Here is a 16,214-nt window from a genome sequence, read left to right as displayed (position 1 = left end):
GGAGGTAAATCATGTGCATGATTATGAAAAAATGATTGTGTATTCAAAACATATCCTTGAATCCGAAAAAAATGTCCATGAAATTTGAGAAAATATTCATAAAATCAAATGTTTTTTGCGAAATTCAAAATTTATCCCCAATTTTAAAAAAGTCATCGATTCAAAAAATGATAGCTGGGTAAAAATATATTCATGAATTCAAAAGCTATTAATGCATTTAGATAAATGTTTGTCTAAACAAAACAAATGTTCATTATTTTTAAAAATGTCCTAATTAAAAAAAGATGTTTGTAGATTTGAAAAACAGTTCGTTGATTCAGAAGTATTCTATGTCTAGGATTTGATTAGTTTTTGAAAAGTCTTTATATGTCTAGGCGTTGGGAGTAGTTTGTGGTCGATGAGATTGTTTTCTAAAGTTTTAATATTCCCTTGCGCGAGACAATGCCAAGTATGTCGTGTAGTGGCAAGCTCATTGCTCACGTGGAATGCATTGCGATCACGTGGACATCATGTCCATCATCAACATGGTAAGCCACGGTATTAAAATAGAGGACACTCATTGTCTGAGTATTGAGTAATACTTATTTGGTTAGCGTGTATTTTTTGTGCCTCCCGTTGCAATGCACGGGTATGTTTGCTAGTACCTAAAAAAAGTGATAAAATATTTCCAAATTAATTTGAATTGGCCTTTTGATATTTGTGTTAGTGTCGCAAACATACTTAACAATTTTTGTGCCAAACAAGTAGTAGCGTTTCATTGGTGAAAAAGAAAACAAATTGGAAAAAACTAACGCCCACACGTGTGACATCTTGCACATCGCCCACATGCCTCCATCACCATTCATTTTGCCGCGTATGAACAGATGACATCAACATAAATTTTTTTAGTTTTTAGCTTAAAAATATTTTATCTTCTAATAAAAAAATCAAATTAAAAATCCGTTTCACCATTAAATCCGTCTCGACGAGATCTTCAAAACTAGACCCCATGTTGATATGTTTCGACGAATTTTTTTTTGCTCAAAAGTTGCCATGATGTTTACACTGTAGTTGCCATATTGTTTAAACTAAAGTTGCTCAAAAGTTTTAGTTTGTAGAGCATGACAATTTTTGTTTTTTTGATGATGACAGTTTCAGTACTTTGACGATGAAAATTATTTTTTGTATGAACCATGATAATTTTAAGTACATGTATCATGGCAATTTTAGTTTATGGATCATGTGGGAAGTCTAGTTTCTTAATTCTTCGTTTTATAATATGTCAAAATTTACTTTTAAATGTAAAAGAAAATAGCTGAAACATATCATAACAACTTGAGTGTAAACATCATGCCAATCCATGTGCAATAGACATGACAACTTTTAACCAAAAAATTCATTAAAATATATTGATATGTGATCTAGTTTCGATGATCTCATCGCGAGAGATTTAATGGTGAAAACGGATCTTCAATCGGATTTTTCATTTAAGAGATAAAACATTTAAAAACTGAAAATCCAAAAAGATTCCCACATGCATGCATGCGGTGACATGTCGGAGTCTGTGTATTATAAAACGTGTGAGCGAGTTTGACTCCCACCACACGTGTGGGCGTTAGCGTTGTCCAATAAATTTGGAATGATATTTTTGGGTAATATTTGGTGTTGAATTTGTTTTTGTTTGCACATGCCAAAATGTTCAAGTTTTTTGCCTAAAACTTTGCAGGTAATTTGTTAAGGTTTTCTGACATTTTAATTTTTTTTTCGCGTGTAGGACCACGTGCTCCCGTAAGCCAAATTGAATTTCCTTAGTTTACTTTGCACTCTACTGTAAACCGACTTATCTGGGAAGCGGATCTGCCCCTATAAAAGAGAAAAACTGGGAAGCGGATCTCCAAAAAAATTAAGGTAAACATTTAGAGCCGGCGCGCCGGGCCAATCTTTGGCCGGTCACGCTCGCGACTTAGTCCACTCCCCATCTAAAGCGGTCGCTCGTGCTCTTCTTCCATCTTATCTCATTCCTTATCCTCTCCTCTCCTCCTCACCTACCCCCAGCCATGGCGTGAAGCCTTTTGCTCCTGCTGGCCATTTTCTCCTCCATCTCGTGAAGCCCTTTGCTCCTGCTAGCCATTTTCTCCTTCATCTCTAGCCGTCGAGCTACCCCATGCCTTCCCGCCTGTCGGTCGCGGACACAGCCACCCGAGCAGGGAGGAGTGCGCAGCTGGGCGCGCTCATCGCCATGGGTTGCTCGCAACCGGGTGCGCCCCTCTCCATGGCCGGCGAAGCCGGATGCGCTAGCCGCCATGGCCGAGCTGCAATTGACCACGTCAACGGCGAGTTTTTGCTACAACCTTGTTTTGATTTTGCTAGAACCGGCTCATGTTTTTGCTTCCACCCACCCCCGCCCAAAATCTCCTCTCAAGGTGTTTTTTGCTGGAATCGGCGTACGATTTTGCTACAACCGTTTGATTTTTTGTTACTGCATGTGTTTGTCGAATTTTTGCTACATCCCATCTCCATGACATGCGAGACCCAGTACTGTGTTTCTTGATGCAACTTTTTGTCAGTTTTTTGTTACCACGGGTGTTGACGATTGCTACATTCATTCTCACGAGATGCTACATCCCTGTTTTTTCCGATCGATTATTTTTTGCTACAACCATGTTTGATTTTGCTGGAACCGAAGTCAAATTTTGCTACTTCCATCCACGGCGGCGTTGCTCGACGACGGCGATGGATTTTTATTGTTGCAACCGTATCGGAGTTTTGCTACTACTAGAGATGTCATTTGCTACTAACAGAGTTTGCTATGAAGATAAGCTGTAACCAGGGGACAACATCGGAGCTGCAGGAAGGGGACGACGGCGGAGCTGAGCTGCAAGCAGGGGATGACGACGGAGCTGCAATCATCGACGAGGAGGGAGCTGCATCTGATGGCGTGCATGAGGATTTTTCATGCTGGAACCGGCGAGGATTCGTGCCTCCATGGATCTTTTTTTTTTGAGCGGGAGGAGGAGATTGCGTGAGGGCGGCGAACGTCGGCGAGGGCGGCGAGCGGCGGTGCTTCGGACTCGGTCGCCTCGCGGGGGATTATGGCGGGGGATCGATAGCGCCGCAGCCTCCTCTCGCTGATGTGCGGCGCTCGCTAAAAAAGAACAAAGCGGGGAAGGCATATCCGATGTCTAGCAATCATTTGCATCGCTTGGAATCCTACGGTCCTAGGTGGACCGGTCGAATCGTTCCGCCGGTGCGCTGGTGCAGAGTAGCGCCCAAAAATTAATTATCTGGGAAGCGGCCGGTGACCCGCTTATTTGGTCCTCCCGCGGACTGTATATAAACCAGACTACCCCTCAACTCTGGAGTTATTTACCTCCTTCCTACCATCAAATAAAAGGGCGCGTCCCTGACCCAATCGAGAATCGTACTAGGGTTTCGCCGCCGCCGCCTCCCCGCCATTGAAAATCGGCCCCTCGCCGCCTGTCCAGGCTCGTCCTTCCTTCCACGATTCGCACGTTGCGTGCCCCGCCTCGTACGTCCACGGGCTGTACAAGATCCCGCCGTTGAACCGAAGTCCGCGGGACGAGTAGCCAAGGCACCAAGCTGACGCTGGCCAGCCTCTTGTCCTGCCCAAAGGAAGGTAATTTTCCTTCTTGTATTATCTTTATTAGATCTGCACGATCTTGGTAGAGGAAATAGAATAATTTGAAATGAATTAAGCCCAAAGGAAGGTAACTTTCCTTCTTGTATTATCTTTATTAGATCTGCACGATTTTGGTGGAGGAAATAGAATAATTTGAAATGGATCGAGTTGTGCAATGGATTACGTACTTTTGACTCTAGTTTTCATCTTCCTACGGCTGGATTGGATTACGGAATGCAAAACTAAAAAAATTAGGAAATGGTTTCACAAAGTCTGTTAGATAAATAATAATGTTCTGTCTGTGTTGTCTCTAGATGTTGACAGTAGAAAAAATCAGCCAGGAAATCGAGTGCAAAATGGGATGCCCATGCAGCCAATGTTTACTATGAGATTTTTGTGCACCGAGTGATTGCAAATAACAGGCCAAATGGTTACTTGAATAACAGAGGTTACGCTAACCTTATGGCTGTCATGCCCCAGCAGGGGATTTGAGGTGGATAGGGGTGGAAATGGCTATGGTTTGTCGACTTCGTCAGGGAAAGAGGAAAATCACCAGGGAAGAAGACGAGATATGCTAACTACTTTATTCCAAAGCTGTATCTCTTCTCTTACCTCCTTTCCAAGCCGAAGCGGCATATGTAGAGTTCGTTACAATAGTTCCCTGTAGCTAGGTGCTTTTAATTGGAATGTTAAAGTAAACAGTGAATAAGTGCTGTAGTAACAGTCAGTATCTGATCTCCCTTCATTCGCTCTCACAAGATCTTGGCCGTCCTTTAACTGAACCCACAAGTGCTGAATCTTTTGGACACTAGGCTCATCAGGCTTAAGTGTATTGACTGACGTTACTGACAATGCCGCCCTCTTGAGATCAGCCTTGTCCTCAAGGCTTGAACGATGGAAAAGTCGTCTCGATGAAACAGACATCTTCCCAAGTAGCGTTATCGGGAGTCGGGACCCAAGCTTTCCCAGTGGATTAGCCATTGTTCCACTGGAACTTTCTTGTGACTTTCTTGTGACTTTCTTGTGAGTGATAGTTCTGGTGTCCAGCTGAGAAAATGGTGTTGTCTTGATCTTGCCATCTTCAGTGACTAATGGAGCATGAGGGAGTGTAACAGCCATGTTTGCCAACATGTTCTTTGAGCTGGCTGATGTGGAACACAGGATGCATTGCTGCCAGTTTATAGGACACCTGACCAATTCTCCGTAGCACTTTAAAAGGTCCATAATACTTAGATCGCAGTTTCAGCACCCCCCTTAACCCAAATGCATTCTGGCGATAAGGTTGGATTCTGATAGATACCATTGCTCCTTCCTTCAATTGTCTTTCTGTCCTTAACTTGTCAGCTTGCATTTTCATGCGTTCTTGAGCAACTTGGAGATTTTCTTTCAGCTTGTGCAGTAACTGTTGCTTTTCATAGCTGTTAACTGAACTGCTGGACAGAATGTATCTTACAGAACAAACTCGCCAACCATAGGGGGTGGGTAGTTGTATAACACTTCAAATGACAACTGTTCGAATGCAGAGTGAAAAGAAGTGTTGTACCACCATTCTGCGAATGACAGCCATACCAATATACCATTACTTAGGTTCTTAGAAGACCATGCTCCTGAGCTAATGTTCCACACACTGATTGACTCTTTTGGTCTATCCATCGGTTTGTGGGTGGTGAGCAGTACCGAATTTGAGCTTAATCTTGAGTGCTGTGAACAGTTGCTGATACACATTGCTTGTGAATATGCGATCCCTATCTGAGACGATTTCCCTTGGAAACCCATGTAGTCTGAAGATGGTTGTCAATGAACACTTGCACTACACTTTCAACAGTGTATGGGTGAGAAAGTGCTATGAAGTGAGCATATTTTATGAGACGATCTCTGACTACTAGGATAACTGCCTTGCCAGCACATTTAGGTAGAGCCTCAATGAAGTCCATGCTGATACAGGACTATGTAACTGCATGAATTGGGAGGGGTTGAAGTAAGCCTGCAGAATGTTTGTGTTTCACTTTAATTAGTTGACACACAGGACATCGGTTTCAACCATTTTCTTCAGATGTGGCCAGCAGAATATTTGTTTGATCCTCTGATAGGTAATACCAGAATGCGCCCCCAATGCAAATTGATGAAAGGTCTCCAGGAGTGTCAGCCTCGTATTAGTAGCATCTCCCGTATAAATCTTTGTTCCATGTTCAATTATACCATCCTGAACAGTGTATTGTGGAGGATCACTAAACATCCCCAATTACTTTTTTTTAGCAACTTAGAGCTATCAGGATTATTGGAGTAACTGAGCTTAACTTCCTCAATCCAGTCTGGTACACAAGATGTTATGGCATGACAAACAGTATCCCTTCTAGATGGGGCATCTGCCACAATATTTTCCTTGCCTTTATACTCTATAGAGTAATCAAATTCCAACAATTTGACTAGAAGCTTGTGTTGGATACCTTCAGTTATCCTCTGAGTTGTCATGTAGTTCAAACTCTGCTGGTTGTTTTTATAATCAGCTTGTCGCCTAATAGATTGTGTCTCCATTTCTTCAATGCGTCCAAGATTGCCATAGCCTCCTTCTCATAAATGGACTTGACAGAAGCTTGAAGCCCAAGGCATTTGGTGTAATAGGCAAGTGGTTTCTTTGACTGCATTATAACAGCTCCTAGACCTCTGCCACAGGCATCCGTCTCCAGAACAAAAGATTTGGAGAAATCAGGAAGAGGCAATATTGGGCAAGCAGTGAGTTTGGTCTTTGAGCAAATTGAACACTTCAGTATGAGTTGCAGACCACTGGAAAGAATCTTTTTCTAAGTAAGTCATGTAGGGCTCTGCAGATTTTTGCGTAATCCTTCACAAACCTCCTGTAATAACCAGTAATTCCAAGGAAACCCCTGAGTTTTGACACTGTTTTAGGTATTGGCCATTGTACAATTGCCTGAACTGTCTTGGGGTTTGTTGCAACTCCCTTACCTGAAATAACATGGCCTAGGTATTCTACCTGAGTTGTTGGAAAGCTGCACTTTTGAAGCTTCACATACAACGAGTGTTGTTGCAAGATTTGCAATGTCAGAGTCAGGTGTTCAGCATGTTCCTCAAGTGACTTGCTGTATATTAAGATATCATTGAAGAAGAACAAAATGAATTTCCTCAAGTATGGTTGAAAGGTGCTGTTCATCAGATTCAGAAAGGTGGCTCAAGCATTAGTGAGACCAAAAGGCATGGTTGAAAGATGCCTTTCATCAGATTCTAAAAGGTGGCTGAAGCATTGAGACCAAAAGGCATAACCACATATTCATAATGCCCCATGTGGGTCTTAAAGGCTGTTTTGCGTATATCTTCAGTTGCCATTCTGATTTGATGGTGCTCTGATCTTAGATCCAGCTTGCTGAAGATTTTTGCTCCATGTATTTCATCCAGAAGATCCTCAATTACTGGCATTGGGTACTTATTCTTGATTGAGATAGAGTTCAATTCTCTGTAGTCAACACACAGTCTCCAACTGCCATCCTTCTTTCTAACCATAACATCAAGAGAAGAATAAGGACTCAAGCTAGGTTGTATTTCCATGGATTTGATCATTTTCTTGATTATCTCCTCCATCGCCCATTTTTGCATGTGTGGAACTCTATAAGGTCTGAGTTAAGTGGTTGAGCTCCAGCAGTCATAGGAATTGTGTGGTTGCAATCCCTGTTTGGAGTGATGTAGGTTCAGGAAAGACCAGAGGGAAGTTATCCAGTATATTCTGATTTCTGAACAAGTTTTTTTTTGAATGTTTATAGTCATTGGTTCATCTGTTTCTAGTGCATACACCTGTATAATATATCCTATCACAGGTTTAGTCAACAGTTTGCTCATAGCAGTAAGTGTAACCAGGCACTTGGCAGGAGCTGTAGTGTGATCAGTGAAAACAATAGGAGACCATTTCTGTGCACTGTCAAAGTTCTCACATTGAAATCCATTGTAATAGGACTGTCTTTACACATCCAATCACATCCCCAAATGATATCATAACTGTGGAGGGGCAGGGTTTTAAAGGCAGAAGAAAACTTCTTTCCCTGGATGAAATAGGCAGTGAGAGGGACAATGGCAATAGACTGTAATTGTCCCCCACCAGCCACACTGACTGTAAATGACAGTTAGCAGTAAGAGCAAAGTCGTAGTTAATAGAAGTGTGTGAACTACCACTGTCCACAAGTGCCACTTCTTGAAGTCCCCCCATGTTAATCAGTAGTGAAAATGTAGCAGGGCCTCCCGGGCCAGCTACAGCATGAGAAGTGAGAAGACATCAACATAACTTCAGATTTTTGTTCTGGGTGTTCTGGAGTAGTAGGAGCTGTGTGATAAGCTTGATCTGGTGTAGGTGGAGTCTCTTGTTCCTCTAATTCAACTGTATCATCATCAATCTCTTGCATGATATGGAGAGTTCTGCCTTGCCTACATCTATGTTCTCTGTTCCAAGTTTCTGTCAGTCTGATTCCCAGCTGGAGGAATTCGCTCAGCATGGTTTCTGTTGAAGTATGGTCTGTGAGTAGGGGCAAATGTTGCTCTTGGTTTCTGCATAGTGGATTGATATAAGCCCTCTTTACATTAGCAGCATTTTCATTACAATAAGCTTCCATCACTCCCCTAGGTCTCTGACCACTCATGTCATGCTTAATGTCTGCTCGAAGACCACCTATAAAACAGCTCATAAAGAAAGCTTCCTATAAATATGGATGGTGCCTCCTCACTAGTTGAACACACTCTTCAAACTGGTCTATATAATTAAGTACAGTGTTTTGCTGCTGTATACCTTGCAGTTTCTCCACTGCCTCATGAGCATTTGCCTGAGTAAATCAACCAGCAATCATCTGACAAAACTGCTGCCAGTTAACCATCTGCCATGGGATACATATATTCTGAAACCAAACATTAGCTCTTCCACAAAAATGTCCGGTGGCTATGTTGACCCACTGTTCTATTGGTGTACCGGATATGTCAAAAAAAATTCTCACATTATTGCAACCACCCAATCGGATCTTCACCAGCAAATAAAGTAACCACCAAACGTGGCCCCTTAAGTACAGCATCAGCATAACAAGAACTGCCTCCCAGTTGCTGTATTTTTTCATTTCAGTCATACTAACCCTGTGAGGAGTAAATCCTTCTACCGGAGTTTGGGTTGGTAAATATTGACCAGTAGCAGGATTGTATTCAGGAAGTGGAGGGGCTGAATTGTTTGCTCCCATGTGAACCGTATGTGCTGGCCAAACTCCTGGATGTGGTTGAAACTGGTGGTGTTCCACCATTCTAGGAGGAGGATGTAATATCGGTGGAATCTGGAAATGTTGAGGAACATGAAGGCCATTAGGATGCACAAATTGCTGTGGTGTTGTGGATGTATTTACTTCTGGAGGTCACACAGTTGGTACTGTCCGAGTAAACAATAGTAACTGGTGGCATTTGTTTTATCTGAATTTGACCCGATGTCACTGGTGTCTGAAAGACAGGTCCAATATCTGTTTCTCAGTCTCATGCACAGTATCTGAAGGTGGGTTCAGCACAGGAGTGTGTTGTGCTTTCTGTTGAAATAATATACCTTCAGAATGCTCTGTGATTGTGTATGAGGATTTCCTGTCCAGCAGAATACTTCGTCATCATCGTATCAAGTGCTTGGACAGTCTACATGTTGACCTTGATTTCATGGATGCCAGCCGCTAAAATCTCAAGTGCTGCAATATCTTCACGCACCTTCGCCAATTCAGATTCCAAGCGTTCGACAGCTGATCGTCATCGAAGTTCGCCAGTTGCTGCCTGGTCGTTGTCCTCATCATCGTGATTTCACCGGTTTAGAAGAGGAGTTTTACACCAAGACAAGCTCAGCAACCCAAATTGAAATGGTGAGATCCTGCTGCCATCCAAAAATCAGCCACCGGTGACACATAGAGCAAGATGGAACCAGGGATTTTACTGTGGATGAGATGTTCGTCGACAACCTGCTCCAACCTCTTGCTTTGTGTCCGAATTGGTCTACTGCCACCTCACGCCGCCGGATCGAGTCAGATCATCGCTCGAACCACCGATGCCTGAAACTCGGGAGGGTTCTCTGCTGAATTCCCGTTCGTTCGCCACCGTGCCGTCCGAGGAAGGACTATACCTTTGTCAATGCCCCAGCCCGGGATTTGAGGTGTATAAGGGTGGAAATGGCTAGGGTTTGTCGACTTGGTCAGGGAAAGAGGAAAATCACCAGGGAAGAAGACGAGATATGCTAACTACTTTACTCTAAAGTTTTATCTCTTCTCTTACTTTCCAAGCCAAAACTGCATATATAGAGAATAGAGTTCATTACAATAGTTCCCAGTAGCTAGGTACTTTTAATTGGAAATGTAAAAATTAACAGCGAATAAGTACTGTATTAACTGTCAATATCTGATCTCCCTTCATTCGCTCTCACAAGATCGTTGCAGTCCGTTAACTGACCCCACAAGTGTCGAATCTTTTGGACACTAGGCTCGTCAGGCTTAAGTGTAGTGACTGATGGTATTGACAATGGCCCAGTTCAATGAACGCACGGGCAGGAATATAGCTGTTAATATGCTGCACTGAAACAAGCTCTTGATAGTTTTTTTAAAAGGAAACAAGCTCTTGATAATTTTTAAAAAAGAAACATGCCCTTGACAATTCAAAAAAGGAACACAAGGGAACTAATCTGAAACCGCACAAGGATATTCATGTGCTGCTGTTACTCTGGTAGGGCTGCTTGTTGATTAGAAATCATACTAGATCCTTTAAGCAGGTCTCTAAACAAAGATTGTATACATAAACACCATGATTATACCACCTAATCAAGCAGTCAACCCGCTGAAGTAAAGTTCCAATTAGATGGATGCATGTAATCGGCTGGAGGTACAAGAGAAAACAGCACTACACCCCATACCACAAGACGTGGGGCACAAAACTGGATTTCAGCGTACCCCTCTCCCGCCGCAAGAATTTTTGGGTAAAATTTAGGTTTTAAGGTGCCTGAAGTCACACAAGAGCGAGGGAAGGGATGAGGAGGGCGATGCACGTGCCTGGTGTCCAGCCTTAGAAGGCACAGGGCAGGGCAATCCTAACAGGATCCCCTGGCTGTCACTCTCCAGGAGAAAAAGAGGAGGGGGCTGGGGGGCAGGAGACACTTCCAGAATCCAGAATCCAGATGAAGATGTAGGTCCTAAATCTAAATGTCCTTCATCTTCATCTGGATTCTCTAAGGATTTCCTGCCCCCTAGGCCCCTCCTTCCCCTCTTTGCATTGCCTCTTCTAGACGGACAAGAGGAAATCTTTAAAATGAGAAAGTTTTTCATTTGTGTGGTTGCATATACGGCTTCTATGTTGTTTTTGTATATGGAATGTAAAGCCTAGGTTTGACTACCTTAATCCCAGTGTACTATAACCTGCGCCAAAAAATTTGGGGTAGTGAGCCCCTTTCTTCAGTTTTGACTGGTAAACCCTTTGCTCCAAGATGATACCATACCTGTATGTTTTGGGGGAGCAAGGTGGCACTTCAAATACAGTTGGACGCAACCTAGGCTAGACATCAGGTGTAACAGTGCACATGCCTTTTCATGTCAGCACTCCATGCTAATAATTGAGCAAAGAAATGATGCTATTTCGCCACCTTCTTTGCGTACCCCAACCAAAATTATCACTGTTGGTGTTTTGGGCAAGTCAAGGACCAGCAACCCTGACATAAGGCCATTACTAGCGTTCCTGATTAGTTGCTCTGTTATAGTTTTATATCGCTGCTTCACCGCTTATGACCCCACATTTTTCCCTATTGTTTTACTGTCTAAAAGGAAGGTCTGCTCCAGTCTTCAAAAAGATGCGGAAAGCTAAGAGGAGCGGTGATCATCTCACTAGAAGCTTTCTTAAGAGCAGAAGAGCTTCCAAAAATGAATCATTGGTCTCAGGTCTGCTAGATCTTCCTCTTCTCTCCTAGGTTTCCCCTGAAATTTCCGGAGCTTAATTTGATTATTCACAGTTGCCTTAATGTTTTATTTCCTTCAACTAGGTTGCTTCATTGGGGACTCTGATCAAGGTGTTCGGTCTGGGCTCAGTGATAGGCTAATATCATACATGTCTAAAAGCGTCGTCTCTATTACTTTGTACAATGGTGATTATATATGCTCAGTCTTCTCAATTTTCCAACAAAATATATTTGAACACAGCCAGTTATAAATAATTTAAATTGCGATCTTCTGCAGAAGGCACAATCCTATTTTCATGCTCGGGCATAGCTATGGAACGCAAGGGGTGCCACCTTACAAGGTTTCTGACTTCTGCAAGTTTGGTTAGAGCTCTGAATGGTACAAATGAAGACCATGATGACTTGAAGGTTGGCAATGACAATCATCCTTTACTAATTTTGCTCACTTCTGATAATTGTGTGCTTATTTCTTGCCTTACCATTCTGTAGATTGAAGTGCGCCATGAAGGCAATGAAGTGTATATGGGGGTGATGGCTGAATATGATTTAGATCGCAACTTTGCTGTTGTCAATGTCGATGCGTTCCTTGATGTTCAGGTTCAATCTTTCCAACATGCACCGCGAATTCTCCCCCATGGTGAGAAATTAGTAGTTATGGGGCGTGACGTCAATGGTGAAATAATGACCAAGAATGTGGAATCGGATGGTGATTTAAAGGTATCTGATGATGATGAAGATCTTGATTGTAAAATCTCAGAGGTACACTTGCATGACGAGATGAGCATTTTAGTCTATTTCTGTTATGAATGGAGACAATAAGAATGATTTTATATTTAACTGTTGTTCTATACAACATTTTGTTCAAATTTAACCCTTGTTGCCTGTCACCTTTGTTGTGTTATAGGCTTGGGAAGGTGGGCCACTTCTTTCTGTTGGTGGGAAGGTTGTTGGCATGAACCTTTTTCTGACTACTAGAAGAGCCGTTTTCCTACCATGTGGCACAATTCTCAAGCATCTGGAGCATTACTGGACGTCCCAGCAAAAGAAGACTGGTCTTGCACGGTACATCTATTGATATATGCCCTTTTGTTCACCAACTCTACTCTACCTTAGCTCTTGCTGGATCATTCTCTGCTGTTCCTTAGCCTATTTGGGATCTGTGCTTTGCAGTTCACAGTGTTTACTTTTAATATTTACATGTTCCTTTGCCACCTCAACCAAAATATTTGCCCCTTTGGCTTGTATCATAGATCCACAGTTGTCCTGTACTAGATTAGTCATATTTCTTGGGAAGTACATGGATGAACCCATGGGCATATGAAACCACTTTGGAAAACTCATTTCTAAATGCCAAAAAAATTCTGAAAAAAGTTTCACGCATACATCTTCAAATTCTATGTGCGCACAGGAAGTTTTGGGAAAAAACAACCTTTTCTTTGGCCTGTGCAAAAAAGACAAAAAAAAGGGTCATGGAACGCTATTTAGAAGCACTGAAATTTGTCTTCTTTGCTATGGCAAAATAGAGATATTTTCACAAAACTTTGTGCCGCACACACATGTTGCGAAGATGTATGTGTGAAATTTTGTTTCGAATTTTTTGACATTGTAAAACGCGTTTAAAATGCATTTTTAAAAAGCGGGTCATATGCCCATGGGTTCAGGATGTCCCCACTCTATTTCTTGTGCCAATGTTGTAAACTGTATGTTTGTCTTGTTGGAATGTGCATTACGATCATGTTTTCATGAAACATTTTTTGCATGACTTGGGGTCCTCATTTCTCTATCTTGTTCCTTGCCTATGATTCCATCCATGTAGGTTCTGGCACCATTTTGCGTATTAATGCACTGGTCTGATCCATTTTGCATTTTGGTTAGTAGTCAACTAGTCATTTATATGTTTGGCAGGTTTGGAGCAAGACCAATAGCTGAGAAATCTAACAGCCATCCAGAAGGTGAGCACACAGCCACCCCCCACTCCTCGAGACTACTTAACATTGTGGTATTATGCATATTGTTGCAGTTTGTACTTTGTAATAGTAGTTATTTAGAAGCTGTGCAAGTCTAGTGTTTACATGTGTATATCAACTAGTCTGGCCTTTTCACTTATCATATTGTTAGATCTTATCAGTTAGCATATGTACACTACATTCTTGGGTATGTTCATGCATGCCGACTTCTAACGTTAGTTGTGCTCAGGCTGTTGTCATGATATAACTAATGTTACATGCTTATCATATGCAGGATTTATGTGAATTTACTTTCATGTATAGTATATGTCAGTACTGATCACTTTGACCTTGTTGCCAGTATATGTAGAATTGCTCAACCAGGAGCAGTTCGATCTAGATTCCATGGGTTACCCGAAGTTACCGTCCTCCATGTTAGGAGGTGTGTCACTGCTTCTAAATTTCTGACCTTCTACAGCAATCCTGTACCACACTAACAACTATTCTACAATTGTATATTTCTCCAGCTGGCATGATTTTGGTTAATACTTTTGAAGAGACTTTTGGCGACATACATGGTGAAGGTGTCTGGAGAAAATTTAGTAAAAGAGCTTCTAACATAAATCACAATGTTGTCGCACTGGCTTCATTCAGTGGTGATTCTACAGTAATGTGCCATTTACTGTTTCATCTCTGTTTTGATTACAACTAGCTAATAGCCAGAATCATGCAGGAGAAAAAAGGGTTTTTGCATGCACGGGTTTCTTTATTGAATGGAATGGATCTAGGATAATTTTGACATCAGCAAGCTTGGTTAGAAATTCTGGTGATGAGAACAAGATTGTTGAAAACTTGAGGGTTGGTGCTCCTTGTTTTGCGACTGCTGTTCTTTTGAGGTGCTGCTCAAGTCTCATCACTGTATTATTTGCAGATTGAAGTGTTGCTTAATAACAGCCAATGCATAGAAGGGACACTACAGCATTATAGTCTGCATTACAACGTCGCTCTAGTTACTGTCAAGGATTACCCTGCCATTCGTCCATTAAATACTCTGCTTCGTTGGGACAAGGCTTTTAAAGTAGCAGCTGTAGGGCGGTGCTTCAAATCAGGTGTGTTAATGGCTACTAGTGGGGATCTGGTTTCCTGGACAGGCACACTTGATTGCAATTTCCTCTCAACTTCCACGTGTAAAATCACTAAGGTAATCCAGTGTTTCTTATTCCCTGATTTTTTGTGGTGATAGTAAATACTCGTCTGTTTTTCTACAAGGCGTAGTTTTGACTGTCCAAAAGCGAGCTTTGACTGTAAATTCCCCTGACATTATTTTGCTTGCAGTTAACATGGCTATGAGAAAGTACTTTGGAATATGTTTTTTTTTGACAAAACCTAGATATTATTGGATTAATCAATGGTCAAAGCTTGAATTTGGGCAGACAAAATACGCCTTGTATTTCTGAAAAAGTATAGTTGCATCGGAATAAGTTGGCTAGCAATACCTATTTGGAATAGAAATCACAGCTTTTCCATGTCAACTTGCTAGGCTGGGATTGGAGGCCCTCTTGTCAGTCTTGATGGGGATGTTATTGGCATGAACTTCTATGATAAGAGAATAGGAACCCCGTTCCTGTTTTTGGAGGAGATTTTCAAAATTCTAGCATTGTTTGAGACAAAAAGGTATCCAAGTGCTTATCACATAAGTTCTTATCTGAATATTTTAAGAAGCTTGCTGAAGCATAATCTTTTTATTGGTATGTTTGACAGTAAACTTGGTGAAGCTGGCAATGATAGTGATCCCTCTGGCACGCCTTTCTTGAAAATGGATGAAGATGACAACAATAAGTTGAACAGGTTGGTCTTCTGATGCATATTAAGATGGGGTTAAGTTTTGGACAAATTATTTCATTAAAATTGAACTGCAGGTGGCCTGTGCCCATGCCGTGCTGGCGCAATCCTGACTACGTGGATGAGGATAAGTCTGATGATGATGATGTCTTTGATCCCAAATCTGGCCGCACACTGAGATACGGTTACTTCAAGGGAAAGAAAGTCATGCTCTTTTAGATGCAGTCACACCCTTGTTTGGTCACACAATCTCCATATCATTGCGTGTTTGAGATGGTAGAACACGTGTCTTGCTTAAGTCTTATTATGTTCTGCGTCTGTATATTGGAATCATTCTGTGTTATGTTGTGTAATACTCCCTCCGATCCAAATAAGTTTCTCAGTTTTGAACTAAGGTTAGTTCAACCTTGGTTCAAAACTGCGACACTTATTATGGATCGGAGGTACTCCCTCCGTATTTAAATATAGCTTTTGTAGAGATTTCACTATGGACCACATGCAGATGTATATAGATGCATTTATATTTAGGAACGGAGGGAGTCCTTCAGACCGACGAGTTTGCTGCCTGTGCTGTTTGTCGATCACTGTTTTGGGCACAAATCAATGTTCCCTGTTGGAAGCCTGCCAACCTTATAGGATGGACTCCTCTACAAGACGGCAAATGTAACCCTTGTTTACACGTGGGGACCATATGTTAGTGTCTGTTCTGCTGACGATCTATTGCTTTTAGGCATGTTTGGACACTTCACTAGAATCGTGCTTTGCTGGGCAGCATTTCCTGTGTAGTTTTTTGCAAGTGTTCAATTGCCGATGTTTTCTTATGAAAAATCATCTGTGCTGGATGGCGTATTGCTTTGGTGTTTTT

The 16,214-nt window shown here is 41.9% G+C and overlaps 1 protein-coding gene across 1 annotated transcript; it reads left to right on the top strand.

Annotated features, from left to right (window-relative positions):
* The first annotated feature begins 2,576 nt into the window (after nucleotides 1–2,576).
* On the top strand, nucleotides 2,577–15,880 carry LOC123157087 (uncharacterized). The gene is made up of 14 exons (XM_044575328.1): nucleotides 2,577–3,616; nucleotides 11,431–11,544; nucleotides 11,646–11,747; nucleotides 11,839–11,969; nucleotides 12,051–12,320; nucleotides 12,466–12,623; nucleotides 13,467–13,513; nucleotides 13,869–13,949; nucleotides 14,035–14,163; nucleotides 14,241–14,365; nucleotides 14,439–14,708; nucleotides 15,048–15,181; nucleotides 15,269–15,355; nucleotides 15,427–15,880. The coding sequence occupies exons 2-14, from the start codon at nucleotides 11,457–11,459 to the stop codon at nucleotides 15,566–15,568; spliced, it is 1,764 nt and encodes a 587-aa protein (XP_044431263.1). The 5' UTR covers nucleotides 2,577–3,616; nucleotides 11,431–11,456; the 3' UTR covers nucleotides 15,569–15,880.
* The last annotated feature ends 334 nt before the right edge of the window (nucleotides 15,881–16,214 follow it).

Source organism: Triticum aestivum, chromosome 7B, assembly GCF_018294505.1.
Source record: "Triticum aestivum cultivar Chinese Spring chromosome 7B, IWGSC CS RefSeq v2.1, whole genome shotgun sequence".
NCBI lineage: Eukaryota > Viridiplantae > Streptophyta > Magnoliopsida > Poales > Poaceae > Triticum > Triticum aestivum.
This window is presented reverse-complemented; position numbering and strand designations above follow the sequence as displayed.